This window comes from Triticum aestivum, chromosome 4D, assembly GCF_018294505.1.
Source record: "Triticum aestivum cultivar Chinese Spring chromosome 4D, IWGSC CS RefSeq v2.1, whole genome shotgun sequence".
Classification (NCBI taxonomy): Eukaryota; Viridiplantae; Streptophyta; class Magnoliopsida; order Poales; family Poaceae; genus Triticum; species Triticum aestivum.
Window position 1 is genome coordinate 2,105,445 of NC_057805.1, and position 16,651 is coordinate 2,122,095.

At 50.3% G+C, this 16,651-nt stretch overlaps 1 protein-coding gene and 1 pseudogene across 1 annotated transcript; one reads left to right on the plus strand and one right to left on the minus strand.

The window, feature by feature from the left end:
- The window catches only part of LOC123099827 (uncharacterized), a 15,827-nt pseudogene extending 6,568 nt beyond the window's left edge, over positions 1 to 9,259 (plus strand).
- A 4,244-nt stretch (positions 9,260 to 13,503) lies between these two features.
- On the minus strand, positions 13,504 to 15,983 carry LOC123099288 (uncharacterized). Its single transcript, XM_044521471.1, has 2 exons — positions 13,811 to 15,983; positions 13,504 to 13,686 (listed from the first exon to the last, which is right to left on the minus strand). The coding sequence occupies exon 1, from the start codon at positions 15,816 to 15,818 to the stop codon at positions 13,842 to 13,844; it is 1,977 nt and encodes a 658-aa protein (XP_044377406.1). The 5' UTR covers positions 15,819 to 15,983; the 3' UTR covers positions 13,504 to 13,686; positions 13,811 to 13,841.
- Positions 15,984 to 16,651: the final 668 nt, after the last annotated feature.

The following is a 16,651-nucleotide window of genomic DNA, read 5'->3' on the forward strand; positions in this document are numbered from 1 at the left end:
CACGACCCCGCAAACCCACTGTGCGTGAAACCCGCACCCCTCCCGAGCCGCGCCGCCGCGTTTGGCTCGCCGGAGTCGCTCCGGCGCCGGCCGCCGACGTGGCTGGCCTGGGGCCACCCCAGTGCCACTGCTAGTGGGCCCCGTTGACTGGGCCAACCCAGTCAATGTGCTGACTGGGCAGGCCCAGCCACTGACATGCGGGCCCCGCCGTAAAAAAAAAGGAAAAGAAAAAGAAAAATGTTTTATAAATAAAAATAATTAGTTTAACTAATCACTCACTGACATATGGGGCCCACCCCTCTAATTAGACTATTAGTTTAGTTTAAATAAATATTAGACTAACAGAGGCTGACATGTGGGTCCCACTGGACCCACCTGTCTGGTTTGACTGGTCAGCCGACCTGTTGACCTGCTGACGTCAGCATTGCCTCATGCTGACGTCATATTTCATTTTTGCTTAATATAAATAATTCCAGAAATTCAAATAAACTTTGAAAATTCATATCTTTTAAACCGTAACTCGGATGAAAATGTTTTCTATATGAAAGTTGCTCAGAACGACGAGACGAATCCAAATACGCAGTCCGTTCGTTCACCACACCTCCCTAACCTATCGAACTAGCAACTTTCCCCCTCCGGTCCGTCTCTCCGAAAACGCAAAACATCGGGAATACCTCCCGGATGTTCCCCCCCTTCACCGGTACCACCTACTGTCGCGTTAGGACACCCCTAGCACCGCTCATTGTCATGTCACGCATCGTCATGCTTATGTTTGCATTGTATTTACTGTTTCTTCCCCCTCTTCTCTCCGGTAGACTACGAGACCGACACTGCTGCTGCCCAGTTCGACTACGGAGTCGACGACCCCTTCTACTTGCCAGAGCAACCAGGCAAGCCCCCCCCTGATCACCAGATATCGCCTATACTTCTCTATACTGCTTGCATTAGAGTAGTGTAGCATGTTACTGCTTTCCGATATCCTATTCTGATGCATAGCCTATCCTTGCTACTATTGTTGTTACCTTTACCTGCAATCCTACATGCTTAGTCTAGGATGCTAGTTTTCCATCAGTGGCCCTACATTCTTGTCCGTCTGCTGTGCTATACTATCGGGCCGTGATCACCTGGGCGGTGATCACGGGTATATACTTATATACTATATACATGACACATGTGATGATTTAAGTCGGGTCGGCTCATAGGAGTACCCGCGAGTGGATCTTTGTGGCGGAGCGACAGGGCAGGTTGAGACCGCCTAGGTGAGAGGTGGGCCTGGCCCTGGTCGACGTTCGCGGTTACTTAACACGCTTAACGAGATCTTGGTATTTGATCTGAGTCTGGCCATTTGGTCTATACGCACTAACCATCTACGTGGGAGTAGTTATGGGTATCCCGACGTCGTGGTATCAGCCGAAGCTCTTTTGACGTCAGCAACTGAGTGGCGCGCGCCGCATTGGACCGTAAGCTCGCGCTTGTATTAAGGGGGCTAGGTCTGCTTCCGGCCGCGTACGCAACGTGCAGGTGTGCATAGGGCGATGGGCCCAGACCCCTGCGCGCATAGGTTTAGACCGGCGTGCTGACCTCTCTGTTGAGCCTAGGTGGGGCTGCGACGTGTTGATCTTACGAGGCCGGGCATGACCCAGAAAAGTGTGTCCGGCCAAATGGGATCGACCGTGTTGGGTTATGTGGTGCACCCCTGCAGGGAAGTTTATCTATTCGAATAGCCGTGTCCCTCGGTAAAAGGACGACCCGGAGTTGTACCTTGAGCTTATGACAACTAGAACTGGATACTGAATAAAATACACCCTTCCAAGTGCCAGATACAACCCGGTGATCGCTCTCTAACAGGGCGACGAGGAGGGGATCGCCGGGTAGGATTATGCTATGCGATGCTACTTGGTGAACTTACCATCTACTCTCTTCTACATGCTGCAAGATGGAGGTGGCCAGAAGCGTAGTCTTCGACAGGACTAGCTATCCCCCTCTTATTCTGGCATTCTGCAGTTCAGTCCACTGATATGCCCCTTTACACATATACTCATGCATATGTAGTATAGCTCCTTGCTTGCGAGTACTTTGGATGAGTACTCACGGTTACTTCTCTCCCTCTTTCCCCCCTTTTTCCTTTCTATCTGGTTGTCGCAACCAGATGCTGGAGTCCAGGAGCCAGACGCCACCGTCGACTACGACACCTACGACACTGGAGATGCCTACTACTACGTGCAGGCCGCTGACGACGACCAGGAGTAGTTAGGAGGTCCCAGGCAGGAGGCCTTGCCTTTTCGATCGTTGCTACTTTTGTGCTAGCCTTCTTAAGGCAAACTTGTTTAACTTATGTCTGTACTCAGATATTGTTGCTTCCGCTGACTCGTCTATGATCGAGCAATTGTATTCGAGCCCTCGAGGCCCTAGCTTTTATTATAATGCTTGTATGACTTATTTATGTTGTAGAGTTGTGTTGTGCTATCTTCCCGTGAGTCCCTGATCGTGATCGTACACATTTGCGTGCATGATTAGTGTACGGTCAAATCGGGGGCGTCACAATGTTCCTCTTCTTTAGCCTTCCCAAAGCAGAACACCTCGCTCTTATGAAAATTAATTTTTAATCCAGACAATTGTTCGAATAGACATAGGATAAGTTTCATATTACGTGCCTTAGCCATGTCATGTTCCATGAAAAGGATAGTGCCATCAGCATATTATAGAATGGACACTCCTCCATCAATCAGATGAGGAACTAGACCTTCTACATGGCCATGTTGCTTGGCCCTGCCAATAATGACGGCCAGCATATCTGCCACAATATTGAACAGAAGAGGTGACATGGAATCCCCTTGTCTCAACCCCTTATGCGTCTGGAAGTAGTGACCGATGTCATCGTTCACCTTAATTCCGACACTACCTTTCTGGACTTGAGTATTCACCTGGTGCCTCCAGCGTTCACTAAAACCCTTCATACGCATTGCCTGCTGAAGAAAAGGCCATTTAACTTTATCATAAGCCTTCTCGAAATCCACTTTTAAGATAACCCCGTCCAGTTTCTTTGAATGAATTTCATGGAGTGTTTCATGTAAGACAACCACTCCTTCGAGTATGTGTCGTCCAGACATGAAAGCTGTCTGACTAGGTTGAACCACTGAGTGAGCAACTTGCGTCAATCTATTGGTTCCTACCTTTGTAAAAAATTTAAAACTCGCATTCAGCAGGCAAATGGGTCGAAATTGTTCTATTCTGACCGCCTCATTCCTCTTCGGTAATAATGTAATAGTACCAAAGTTGAGGTGAAACAACTCCAAATGGCCATCAAAAAAATCATGAAACATAGGCATAAGATCATCTTTAATGATATGCCAACATTTCTGATAGAATTCAGCTGGGAACCCATCTGGTCCCGGTGCTTTATTCGGCTTCATTTGAGTTATGGCCAGATGAACTTCTTTTTCAGTAAACGGTGCCGAGAGAATATCATTCTCCGCTGCCTGTAATTGAGGTATATCATCAATCACCGACTCATCAAGAGACACCGTGGAAGTAATCGGGGGCCCAAAAAGGTTTTTATAATAATTGGAAATATATGATTTCAGATTTTCGTGCCCCACAATTGTTCCTTCGTCTTGTTCAAGCTGTATAACCTTCTTCTTCCTATGTTTACCATTTGCAATCATATGGAAGAACTGTGTATTGTTGTCCCCTTGTACAACTTTAAGCGATTTCGCACGTAACGCCCACTTGAGTTCCTCCTCTCTCAAGAGAGCACGTAGGCCTTGCTCAGCCTCTGACTTGGTGCGATGCTCAATCACAGAAAGAAGAGTTGTTTCAGCTTTTACATCTAGTGCCTCAATGAGTTGAGTTAGACTTTCTTTTTTCTTCTTATAAATCCCACTCTCATTCCTGGCCCAACCTCTCAGAAATTGTCGGAGATGTCTAATCTTATTCTGCCATCTCTCGACATGCGTCATACCCATAACTGGTAAATCCCATTCGCGTGCAATCATCTCCATAAATCCTTCTCGCTCAAACCAACTTTGCTCGAAGGAGAAGGTATTTTTGTTTGCAACATGGGTAGCCTCTCCCGAATCTAAAAGGAGTGGTGTATGGTCCGAGATCGCTCTTTGCATCGCATGAACCGACACCATGGGATATTTTTGTTCCCACTCCACACTAGCAAGTACCCTATCCAACTTCTCATATGTCGGAGTAGGTAACGAATTAGCCCATGTAAACTGTCTACCGGTGAGCTCAATTTCTCTCAAATTGAGGCTCTCGATAATCATGTTAAACATCATTGACCACCGGCCATCGAACTTGTCATTATTCTTTTCTTCTCTTCTCCGAATGATATTAAAATCTCCCCCGACTAGTAATGGCAGATTCTCATCTCCACAAATCCGCACTAAATCGGCAAGAAAGTCGGGTTTAAATTCAGGTTGCGCTGCCCCATATACTGCAACTAACGACCATCGGAAACCATCCAATTTTGATCGCACCCTAAATTTAACCGAAAAGTCTCCCTGCACCACATTAAGCACCTCCAACGACTCACACCGTACACCTAGTAAAATCCCGCCGGATCTTCCTCTAGGGGGTAAAATGTGCCAATCAAAGTCGATACCACTGGAAAGGGTTTGAAGAAATTGGGATGTGAACTTATCTCGTCCAGTTTCTAAAAGTGCAATGAAATCTAAGTGATGCTCTAAAGTTGTCTCTGCTAAGAATCTTTGTTTAGCCAAGTCTGCTAGACCTCTGCTATTCCAAAAGAGTCCTTTCATAAATCATCATGGAATTTTTTCTTAAGTTTTACTCTAGCACTCCTACGTACTGCCGAAGTAGGATAAATTTTCCGCTTCCAGGGTCATTTGGGCTTCTCCTCAACACCCTGCGGTACGAAGGAATCATCTATGACAGGTAGTACCTCCTCCCTCAAGAGAGGTTCGACCGTATCTGTGTTCTCCACAACCTCCTCCTCTTCAGCCTCGTCACTCGGTAAAAGATTATGACAAATATATGTAAGATCATTAATGCCTAAATTGTTCATGTCATTATCATTCAAAGATTGGATAGAAGCAAGATTATGAATGATCTCTGAAGCCCTCTCCGCTTCCAAGTCTAAAAGATCGTTAACTGATTTGACGACCTCGGTTTCATTTGACCCCAAAGAAATACCTAAGTCGTTTGCCTTGTCAACAATTTCATTCTCAGAGAAGTATAAAATGGAACAACTTGTATCAAAGGACGTACCTGCAGTGATCTCAGCATGACGAAGCATGGCAGCCCTCTTGGCACGCGCTAGCTGCAGGTCGTCCGCGTCCGGCTGTCCCTGGATCCGGTTACTGACACGCCTGCCAGCCGACACCGGATCTGCAATCCCGCCAAAAGCGATGAGCTCCTCTGTGGTCTTCCCGCCAAGAGTGCGGTCAGGACTCCCACGCCCCTCCCTTATCGTCGGTGAAGGAGGGGAGGGCGCTGTGGAGTGGACCTCCGCCGCCTGTGCCACAGGGGAAACGGACCGTGGAGCCGCCTGCTCACATATCCCGCCCCCCTTGGCACCCGCGGAAACCGCCGTCCCTCGACTGCCCTGCTCGATGCAACACAGTGGAGGAGTTGCGACACGGGACTCCTTCCCGCATCTCACCCCCGACGTGCCACTGCGGAAGATATGATCCTGTGAGGGGGTTATAACACGGGACTCCTTCCCGCACCTCACCCCCAAAGCTGCCGGAGTCGTCAAACTGGGAAAAGTGCCACAGACATCCTGTCCAGGCGCCCCTCCCGCAACCAACCTCTCAGAATCGACCCGCGCCCCGGGTGTAGACTCCGCAAACGTCACATCGCCGACTAGATTCGGCACTGGTGGCAGCTCAAGCTCTGCCGGGTCGTTTGCCTCAACCCTGGTGCTCCATAACCGGCTAGGAGCCGACCCCGGTGCAAAAGAACCAAAACGAAGTGTGTTCACCGGAGTAGTGGACGAGGGCGCCTGTTTGGTAGAGCTGGCTACCTTATCTGTCGTAGGCCCCTTATCCGACTCCAGCAGTGCATCATCAGCGCCCTTCTCCTGGTTCCCGGGCGCACCACCACCCTCAGTCGTGTCCATGTCATGTGGCCCATCTCCCTCCTCCGAGACTGCAGTATCCTCAATCTCGAGCTCTAAGATATAAGTGACTCCAGCATGTGTCCAACTGACCACATCTGGTATATGCTCAACACTCACCACACTGACCAACAATCTCGCCGCATTTTGTGCGCGTGTGAAAGGCATGTCAACCTTTTCTGTCTTACCAATGAGACCACCCAAACTCCAAGCAATCAGAAAATGTTTTACATATTTAGGTGGCACCCCATAAAAGCGAACCCATACCTTCTGTAGAGGTGTACCTTCAGGTTCCTCCTGCTTCCACTCGTCGAAAGCGATAACAATGTTTGTACTCGTCACACGGCATAAACCCCACTTAAGAAAATGCATCTGATCTTCTTTAGTGGGACAATCAACCTTATAAGACTGACCATCTAACTGCTCCAGAAGCCACTGATGATTACCCGGCACTAACTCACGTAACTGTCTGATAATCTGAGCTTCGGTCAACTGCCCATTAGTAACTCTGATAGCTACCGGGAAAGAGCTCTCGACCATCTGTGGTAGAGGATCGACCTCCGGTGTCTCAAAAAACATCAACTCCTTACAGCAGACCCCAAAAATGTTAATGGCAGGCTTGGGACCGGAGAGGAGAGGGCATTCCCCAGTCGCATGCAGGGAACGAAGACAGTACTCGCAAAGCTCATTAGTACACTCTGCCACGAAGTGCCCCGGCTCACCACATCGATAGCAAGGCAACTTCTTCTTCTTAATCGCCCACTTAGATAGTTTCTCTCCCTCCACTTTCTCCGACCCTTTGTCAGACGTGCCCTCCCGAAGTTTGGTCCCTCCCGAAGTCACCGGAACCTGCACTGCTGCCAAAGCCCTAACCGCATCAACTGCCGCTGCGGGTAACGTGGATGGATCTCCCACCGAAGCTGCCCCGTGCTCAATCACCTCACCCGAAGCCTCCTCTATAGCTGGCGGTGGTGGCGGCGGGTAGTGTCGTGGCGGTGGTGGCCGTTTCCCTCTCCCACCGTGACGATAGCCACCTCGGAAACGATCCCTGGGTCCGGCAACACCTTCAACGAAATGACCGGGCGGCCCTTGAAATTGTCCCGCGTCCTCATCAGAAAATCGAGTATAACCCCGACCGCCACCGGACGAAGATCCACGGTGCATTCCCTCACCATATGCATCGTATCCATCATCACCCCACTGCCCGTAGCGGTTGAAGTTCCTTCCATCTCTACTGTAACCAGTATAGCCCCCACGCCCGTTCGCCCCACGACCCCGTCCAAGGGCCAGAGCTTTGGCTGCCGGTGGCTGAGCTGGATCCTCCTGCTGACGTACAATGGATGGAGCAGCGTGCGTCGTCGCCTGAGACCTGGCCGGATCGACCGCCGGACCCTGCCGCGGGGCAGTCGGAGCACCCCGGCCGACTCCGGCTCTGGGTTTCGTCCCCGTAGCCGACGGTCTCTGAAGGTGCAGTCCGCCGCGCCCGATGTTGCCATTCGCAGCAGCCGGCGACGCGCCGCGACCGGCGCCACCAGCGCCAGCAGTCAGCGGAACACGACCGACACCGCCCGCAGCGGCGGCACCAAGGACCAGCGGAGCACCACGACCAGTGCCTCCCGTAGGAGCGGAGCCAGCAGCGGGCGGCGGCCCTCGTCCAGACATGTCGCATTACGCGAGAGACCCTCCTCGCCCGTCCCGAGCCGAGCGTAGGAAACCCCGAAGGCAAAACCCTAGAGTCGATCGACGGTTTCACTGGTAGCGTCGATACATGCATGACCGCATGATTTGGATACAGAGAGGCTTGGGCCTCTGGCTGGGCCTCGCCCAAACCGAGAGGATCCACGACCGTCGCTGTATCTCTTACTACGTCCACCGCAGGCCCAAGGCCCAATAACGAATTCAAACGAGCCCTTCTGGCTGCTTGAATCACGCTCGCCGATCTCGCCACCGGCGATCCTGGCGGCGGCGGTGGCCGAATAATCTTTCCCTTCTTCTTCTTCCTCGTGACCATAGTCCAATTTTCCGGCAAAAAATCTGACAAAGTTACAGGTTCACGGATTACCTTAGGAATTGGACCGATCCATGGTTTCGTCGGCGGTTTGGAAATTTGAACTTTGGATCGACGACGAAGTGTTGTGGCGTTGGGCTCCGGCAACACACGTGCCCCCTGCGAGGTCACAAGTGTTTTTGTGGGAACCTGAACCTCCACCTGTTCTTCGTCCTTGCTCTCCAAAAATACCCAAAATCGTCTGCCCGGTCGTGTAGAGGCCGTCGGTGCCGTCAGATCGACCACCTCCGGCACCTTAGGACGCACATCGATCTACACACGTTCGCCAACGACCACTACATATGCATCAAAATTGAATTGAAATCCTACCTGGAGCATGCCGCCGTTCGGAAAGGATTCGCCGGCAAGAACATCATTCTCCAAATCGAGAAGTGCCAGCCAAGTTGAGCGCGGAGAAAAACGAAGACGACCTTCGGTCCAGATACCCGGATCCGTCCCAGCAGAGAACCTCGCCCGCCACTGGATCCATCTTCGCTCCTCCCGCCCGATCTCCTTCTGCGAAGAATCGCTGCGATCCCCGCCCGATCCCGGCGATCCCTCCTGTCCTCCCGGCGGCGCCTCCGGTAGGACGCTGGGAGAACTCGGCGAGATCTACGGTACCCCCCCTACGAAGCCACCTGATGAAGGCCGAACCTCCGGTGAAGGGGATCCGGTCGCCACCGGCGAGAGGAGTCCGGTCGCCTCGGTCTCCCTCATTCCATGTTTGGAGTCCGGTCGCCTCGATCTCGGTTAACATATTGAAAAGAAATGGCTTTGGGAAAAACTGGTCCCGAGTGGGACAAGTTTGGTCGTATCCAGCATGTCGAGGCTTATGCAGATGATCTCGGTGAACATATTGAAAAGAAATGGCACCTAGTTTACACAAGCGAGCCGTACAGCTTGGTGACAAACATCGACCCACAGGTAATATATATTGTTAACTCATTGCTCTTCCAGTATGTGTAGCTAATCTGTTTTCTCAATCTACTATCGTTGATTCCATATCATCTTAGCAGTTCACTGGTACATGCTAGAGCCTGAATATGCACTTCCCACTGTTTGGTTTTGCTTGGCAGGAGTTTGAATCAGGATCTGAAGACGAGGAAGGAGTAGTAGCAAATTAAGGAGGCAAGAGCATTATTAATTTCCTGCTGCTAGCTACGTACAGTTAAACTTCAACCCCCAGGTAATATATATAGTTAATCTGTTTTCTTTTTTTTCGATAAAGGACATTTCATTGAATAGATATATCGAGGTGATACAATCGCATCGAAAGAAAGCCCGGCCTCTGCATAGCTAGATGCACACAGCCAAAAAATTCCAGAATACCCTAAAAGCAAAAATAATTTGATACAATGCCAATAAAAAAAATAATACATGTCCAGCCTAAGGAGTGGCAGATCCTATCCGTAGGTCACACCGCCATCCATGGGGGTAGAAAACCTCCCTGGCCGTATGCTCCAGCCGTGTAGACGCCACCATAAAAAGGTCTATGTCCTCCGGCCTCTGCAGGATAGACCAAATACGGAGCCATCGTGTACACACATGAATAACCTGCATAGGAGATGAGACACATTTGTTATTAAAAATCACATCATTCCTGGTAAGCCACAGTGCCCAGCATAAGACCGCCGCTCCCACAAGAATATGTGCAGAAAATTGTTTATCAATACCCCACAACCAGTTGCCGAACATGTTCCGTGCACTACGTGGTGGGTATAGATTCGAAGCTACTTGAACTATGGCCCAAACTGCCCGAGCGAACTTACACTCAAAAAATAAGGGTTTAATAGACTCGTCATGTTGGCAAAAGACACATGTCTTGGAACCATGCCAGTTTCGTCGTGCCAGAGTGTCTCTAGTTAGGATGACTCCTCTGTTAAGAAACCAGAGAAAAATCTTCACTCTTAGAGGGATTTTGAGCTTCCACAATTTCCTGTTATCAACTGGAACATCACAATGAACCATTGCATCATACATGGATTTTACTGAAAATTTGCCATTCTGATGCAAGTTCCATCGAAAAAATCTGTTTTCTGAATCTCTTGATGTTGATTCTATTCCATCTTAGTAGTTCAGTGGTACATATGCTAGAGCCTGAATATGCAGTTGCCAACATTTCATCGAACACCTCATGTGCATAATCTATAGGTCGCATCCTTCAACAGCAAAGTGAAGTATTCATGTTTGTGCTTAAATAATAAAAACCGGCATGGCATGTGCAAGAGACTGACCTTGTGCAGAGGCCATAAGGTCCACATCCACATCATGTGGTACGTTAATCATATTTAGCTTGGAGTACTCGACATAATATTTTTTTTGGAGTTGTTTCAGTGCATGCATGTTTTGCACGCATATAATGGACATTGGTTGTGTCCATGGGGACGCACTGCTGGTCCATCAACCCTGTTCGAAGTACTGTTCGCCGGTGAGGAAACTGAAATTTCAACTCTGTCCGTGATGAAAGGAGTTTATCAGTGCGTGATAATGTGACACCACGTTTTCGGGGCCAATTGAACTCGAGCATTCACCCAACCGATGGAGAGGCGGAGGAGGAGGACCTGCTAAAACTCGCTCTGTGGACTGACTGTATGCATGTAGGCAAGCCAAGGTGTGCCAAACTGCCAATGTTGAACTTCTCTTGGTATTCCTTTTGGGGCAAGACACGACACATGTTCCGTTCTACTCCCATGTTCCCGGACCGGTTGATCAAATACTCAGAGTTATATCATCTCCGACCTTGGCAATTGGCATCATCCAATGCTCTGTTAGGATGCATGCATGAGACAAGATTTAAATAGCACGCTATAGCATCATCCAACGAAGGTCATTTTCACGTACGAAGGATTAGCATGCTATAAATTGGGCCTCCAAATAGCGTTAGCGTCCTACTAACCCCACCTCTCGAGCCAACCATATCCCCACTCCCGTACTCATCTCAAGCCGGAACTGTGGTGGCGGCCGCCCAACGACCAACCATGGCGGCGGCCTCGACCTATGACTCCGGCAGCTGACCTTCCTCGCCCCTCCCTCCCTCCCAACGGCAGCGGCTTCCACCAGGCGATGCAGCTCCCGGCCACTTCGTCTCGGCTGCTTCCTACTGGGAGGCTGAATCCCATCGGCAGATAAGCCAGTCTATCCTCTGTTCATCTTCTTGTGAATCCTTGTGCTAATACAGAAAAATGGCGAATGGCTGAATGCTCCTGATTCGCAACAAAAATTAATGCTTAGGAAGTTTATTTGCTGATTTGGTTCTCAACATTTGTTTGATGCTTAGGAAAGATCAACCTGTAGGTTAGGCCCCTCTGCTTTTCTAGACGGAAAGAAACGTTTCCATTGTTTTATAGGTGCAAATTGAGTTTGGTTGATGATCCTGAGCAGCATGGGAGAGGGAATGCTTCAATGTTCATCATGTGTGTCTGGACTGCTTCATAATCTGTTTTCAACATTTGTACTACTAGATAAGTAGTTATTCTGGGCATCTTTGTAGCTTGCAAAAACCAGATTGCAAGTAATCCTGAACATCTGTGTAGCTTGCAAGAACCAGACTGTTGCTGGATCTTGATCACTGTGTAACCCTATGCTCTTAAAAAACAACATCCTAGCAAATGCTAGCCTCTCTGTATAAATCATTGGGCTTGCAATTCTGCTATATTTCAATGAATGAATGCTCCTGATTCCGATATATGTAACTCTCACAATACTAGTTCTTTTGTAGAATAACTAGTTCTTTTATTGTTCATTTTTTATTGATTTATGCTTTTTTTTTGGAAATGGAGGCATGACCCAGTCTCTGCCTCATGACGATGTATGCAGGAGATATATGCAGCAGGAGCAGCACTAGGCTGCACTGCAGCAGAAATCACATGTGTATAGATTAAAGAAGAAAACCAACACTGCCTTTGGCCGCCAATCAACAAGATAATCGCCCAGACTGTACAAGGAAAACAGTGATAATATATAAGGAACAAACAAACATTGAATGGCTTTTATTCAGGCTCCCCCGCTCCCCCGCTCCTAGGGTTCCCCCGCCCCTGCCGCCGGCTCCCCAGCGCGGAGCCGCCGCCGCGGCGACCGGAGCCCGCCGGAGCCGCCAGCCCCTACCCCCTCCCGTTCCCCTTCTCCTCCCCCCTCCATTCTCCCGTACCCCTGCGCCGCCTCCCCAAGCGAGGCGGCCGGGGGGCCTTCCTCCGCGCTCCTCCAGCTCTCCCCCGCGTCCCTCTCTCCTCCCGCCGCCGTCAGGGTGCGCCGTCGGTCCTCGGTCGCGTGGTGCTGGCGGCGGTGGGCATGCCCTTCCCCGCGCGCGGCCCTCCCCTGCTCAGGCGGTGATGGCCGGCGGTTGTGCGCCTCGGCCGGCTTCGGTGCTGCCCGTCGGTGGATGCCGCGGGCCACGGTGGTTCTCGACACGGTGGTGCGGCCGTTGGCCGTGGGGCGGCGCGGTGGCGTTGGGCTTGCCGGCGCCCGCCCTACCCAGATCTGGGCCTTGGGCCTCATCCGGGTTGGGCGGGCTGGTGGCTCGACGTTCGGCGGCGTCGTTCCCTGGTGGTGGCGTGGCAGCGGCGGTCTCGGGCGGTGAGGGCTTCGTCGATCGGCGCGCTGCAGCGTGGTGACAGGACTGTCCGGGTCCAAGTGGACCCGGCCGGGCATTCGGTGCCCGGCAAGTCCTTGTCGCCGCGTCCGGTCGGCCCCGCTGAGGCGGTGGAGGCTGTTCCCTCCCTCCGGTCGCGTTATGATCGCTCCCGTGGCCGTTTGTTCTCTTTCCATCTCCAGGTCTCATGTTGGCAGCTCCGGTGAGGCGGTGAGGGTTGCCCGGTAAACGCGGTGGCACACGCTGGTGGGCGGTTGTTGGGGTGATGCATGTCAAAATGCCTGGGGCGGTGGTGGTCGTCGTGGATCAGGAGAAATCCATGTCGGCTTGTCCGGCACCGACGCGGTGACGCCTGCAGGCTCCATCGGTCCCTCCTGAGGGGCGTCGGATGTATCCCTTCCCCACCATCCCTCGTGTATCCCACCATCCACCGTCTCATCCCTTCTTAAAGGTGTTGCTTGGTGTACGGCGCTTCGGGATGCTGGGAGCGTGATGGTACTTCTTTGGAGGGTGCAGCGGTTGCCGGGCTTCCTTTCTCCGTTGATCTGCCGATGTCGGCATTTATTTCTCTTTTTTCTTCTTCTTGTTTTTCCTTTTGGGCTCTGATGTGCTATGGCCCCAGCATACTGGATGTATCGGTTGTCTGCTTTATAATATAAAGCGGGGGGAAACCCTTTTTCTTAAAAGCAAGACGAATCTTCCACTCGAAAAAAATTAAAGATCAGAAACTCTGGGTAGCAGCAGCACATCAACAGGGTAATAAAATGTTCAAATGACTGTCTCACACCAAATCCAATCTTACACACTGACAACACGCTGTAACATGGCTTTTATTCAGCTCAAGAACAGGAGCACTAGAGGGCTACACAGACAGTCAAACACGCGACAGTAAGCAATCAACACAAGTCTTCCACCGGTAGCACCAACACCATCTGTCGAGGAATGCCTTCCCCAAGGCTGGCGCTGGCCAGGGAGTGGCAAGAGAAGCAACAAACAGTTAAAACATACCTAATCAAATAAAGCAAATCATGAAATGGTTCATGCAAAGGAAGTAAGATGAATGATGATATGGGTAAGCGAAACACACTTGGTATCGGTGATTTCCACAAGCCCGTCTCTTAGACTAGGCGGTCGTCGTGAGCGGGGTGACCGGCTCTGCCTTGGGAACAGGAAGGAAGTATGTGATTCTTCTTCTCATCCTTCTTGTTGACGGGAAGTGCTTCTTCTAATTCTATTTCTTCTACTTTCTCTTCTTCGTCCTGAAACTTTGGCCTGTGATTCCTGTCCGCCAAGGTCTCCATCCCCATCACCGCCAAGAGGAGCCAGATAGTGGTGAGACACTCCCCGCCATCACCCAAGCTCTTGGCATGTAGGTACCCCCTGCACCTGCTGGCGGAATAGCAGAGCATCTCAACCCACACACCTTGGATCACTATCCACCTATCTTCCTCACTATCCAGCACCATCAGTTCTTGGGCGAGCCTACGTGCGTCGGAAATCATATTATCTGAAGATGGGGGCATGCTAAGAATCTCCCCTGCAAGAATTTCTTCTGTCATGTCCTTGCCAATTTGGTTGCTGGCCATGGTGAAGAGATCCGATCTACTGCCGAGCATTAGCATCTCAGGACGGATGAGAAGCAGGTAGATCATATAGTTGGATATCTCCCTGCTGCGCAATGTGGCTTCTGCTTGTTGACGACATTGATGGGATGTGTTGGGGTGGTAAAAGCAGAGGTCCGTGGCAATGTGCCAGAGGAGGACGCTCTTGTCGAAATTCATCTTCAAGCTCCACCCTATTTGCTTGTGTCTTCTTAGAGCCCACTGGCCTCGAAGCTCATTGAATTTCCTGTAACTTTCGGCGCCACATATGTAATTCTTCCAGCCATCTTCCACGTGCTGGCGAACCACCCCCGTGATTTGGTAGGCTCTAGCTTCTTTTTTAATATACCAATGTTGGTTGACAAACTCCCTTAGAAAGTTGAAGGCAGCAAGCTTCATCAAGAATGTGGGCTTCTTCTTGCGAACACAGAAGGACATGATGTTGCACTGAGATACCATGTCGTGCCACCCTTCAAAATGCTTCATAAGGAACCCCGCACTGAAAGATGAAATGCACTGGGCCAAAATCATGTAGGACAAAACCATGCAGGGAAGCAGGAACTCCAGCATGGCGGTGAAACAGAATAGGATGTATGTCACCGTGATGTCCTTCTCCTCGTGGCCATCCTTGCGGCTCGTGGCCAAAAGCACTATAGAAGATAAGGCCAGGAATGGAAGAAAAAACATGAAGCCGGACCCATATATAGTGCCAAAGGATTGTACTCTGGTGTACAGCATACTGAATGTATCTCCAAGCCTAGACCGCAACTCTTTGTATTCATACTCATATTTACTATGCATAAATCCTGACAGGACTTTAATCCGAAGAGAGTATGGAACAGACCGATCAACAAACATATAATTGCTTAGTGATCTAAGCCCATACCTTCCCCCGGACATCTCCGTGTCCAGTAGACATTTCTTTGCATCTTGTACATATTCTTCAAGCGAATATGTCCGCCCTTTATGTTCCACTTGAAGCGAAGCCGGCATGCTGTTAAAGCTGGCGGTCCTGAGGGCCCATGGCTTCTGGGCGAATTTGAGGATGCCAAATAGAAAGAGTAAGACCCCTGCTGCCAGCAACCTCTTCTCGCCCGACCACCACTTGCAGAAGACGTACAAGGCAACCGTGACCTGAGACACCAGGGTTATGGTATGCCGTTTCCATAGCTCATTGTCTTCGAGGCTGTAGGCACTTATGAATGGCTGGCCGCCGAGGTGGATGAGGAGGACAGGCGCCCATAGAACCTCCAGGGCGGTGCTCCCCCCATCCAATGTCTGCTTCTGGCGGTTGAAGAGGGTTGCGAGGGCGTAGATCGCCACGGCATCGCTGCCTATGTAAACGATCCACACCAGCACTCTCATCCTAGACATGGAAGGAGATCTGCGCAGCCATACACAGAGGTAGAGGAGGTACTGCATGAAGAGGCTGGCGAGGACGAGGATGCGCAGCTGCCACTCGTCCCACCATCCCACAGCACCGGAGAGACTCATGCATGCACTGGTTTTGCTTCCTCGTCCGCTCCGGGTGGTGAGTATTGTTATTATGTCTAGGAAATTCCAAAGATAGGAATGGAAGCACCAGGTCGCTCTCTAATGAAGGCCAAGCTCTCAAGGGAACGTGGAGGGCATTGTGTCTTTTGATGCTGCTGTGCCTTTGCGTGCTGGTGGTAAATAAATATTCCCTCCATTGGTCATGATTGATGACATCTTCTTTGTCTTTTGGCTTTTGCTAAAGATTAAAGTCGTCAGTGGCAAGATCTGATCGTATTTGGCAAGACTTGGCTACTGGATTCCTTAAACTTGTCCCTGAACCTACACCGACAAGTGCCCGCGCGTCACATCTCTTACTAGCCTACACCCACAAGTGCAGGTTAATCATATTTATACGTTGACTTGGTCGGACAATTTTTTGAACTCAGGCATCTCTTACTAGCCTACAACAAGTGCAACTGAATTTATATGGCGGGGATATTGTTTCTTTATGTATGTAGGTCACAAGAGTGATCTCTCTAGCGTGTGGCATCGCCCGCCTAGCCTTGTTCTTAGTATTTATTGTGTGAACATATGATACCCAGGAAAGATGACACAATGAGTGCTGAGTTATTATCTCCATCCTCCTAAGTTGGGAAAACAATAGAAAATGAATTCAAATAAAAGTTCCATGTGCACATATTTCAGTGCGTGTTTTTACGGGATCTGTGTAAAGTGCAATATTATTCTGTCGGAGCTGGTGGAAAGTGAACACAATTTTTTTCTGTGAAGTGTCGCATGCACCATGTGATCTACCGGCTATTGTGAGGTGTGATTAGAGTTTTCCTCGTGAA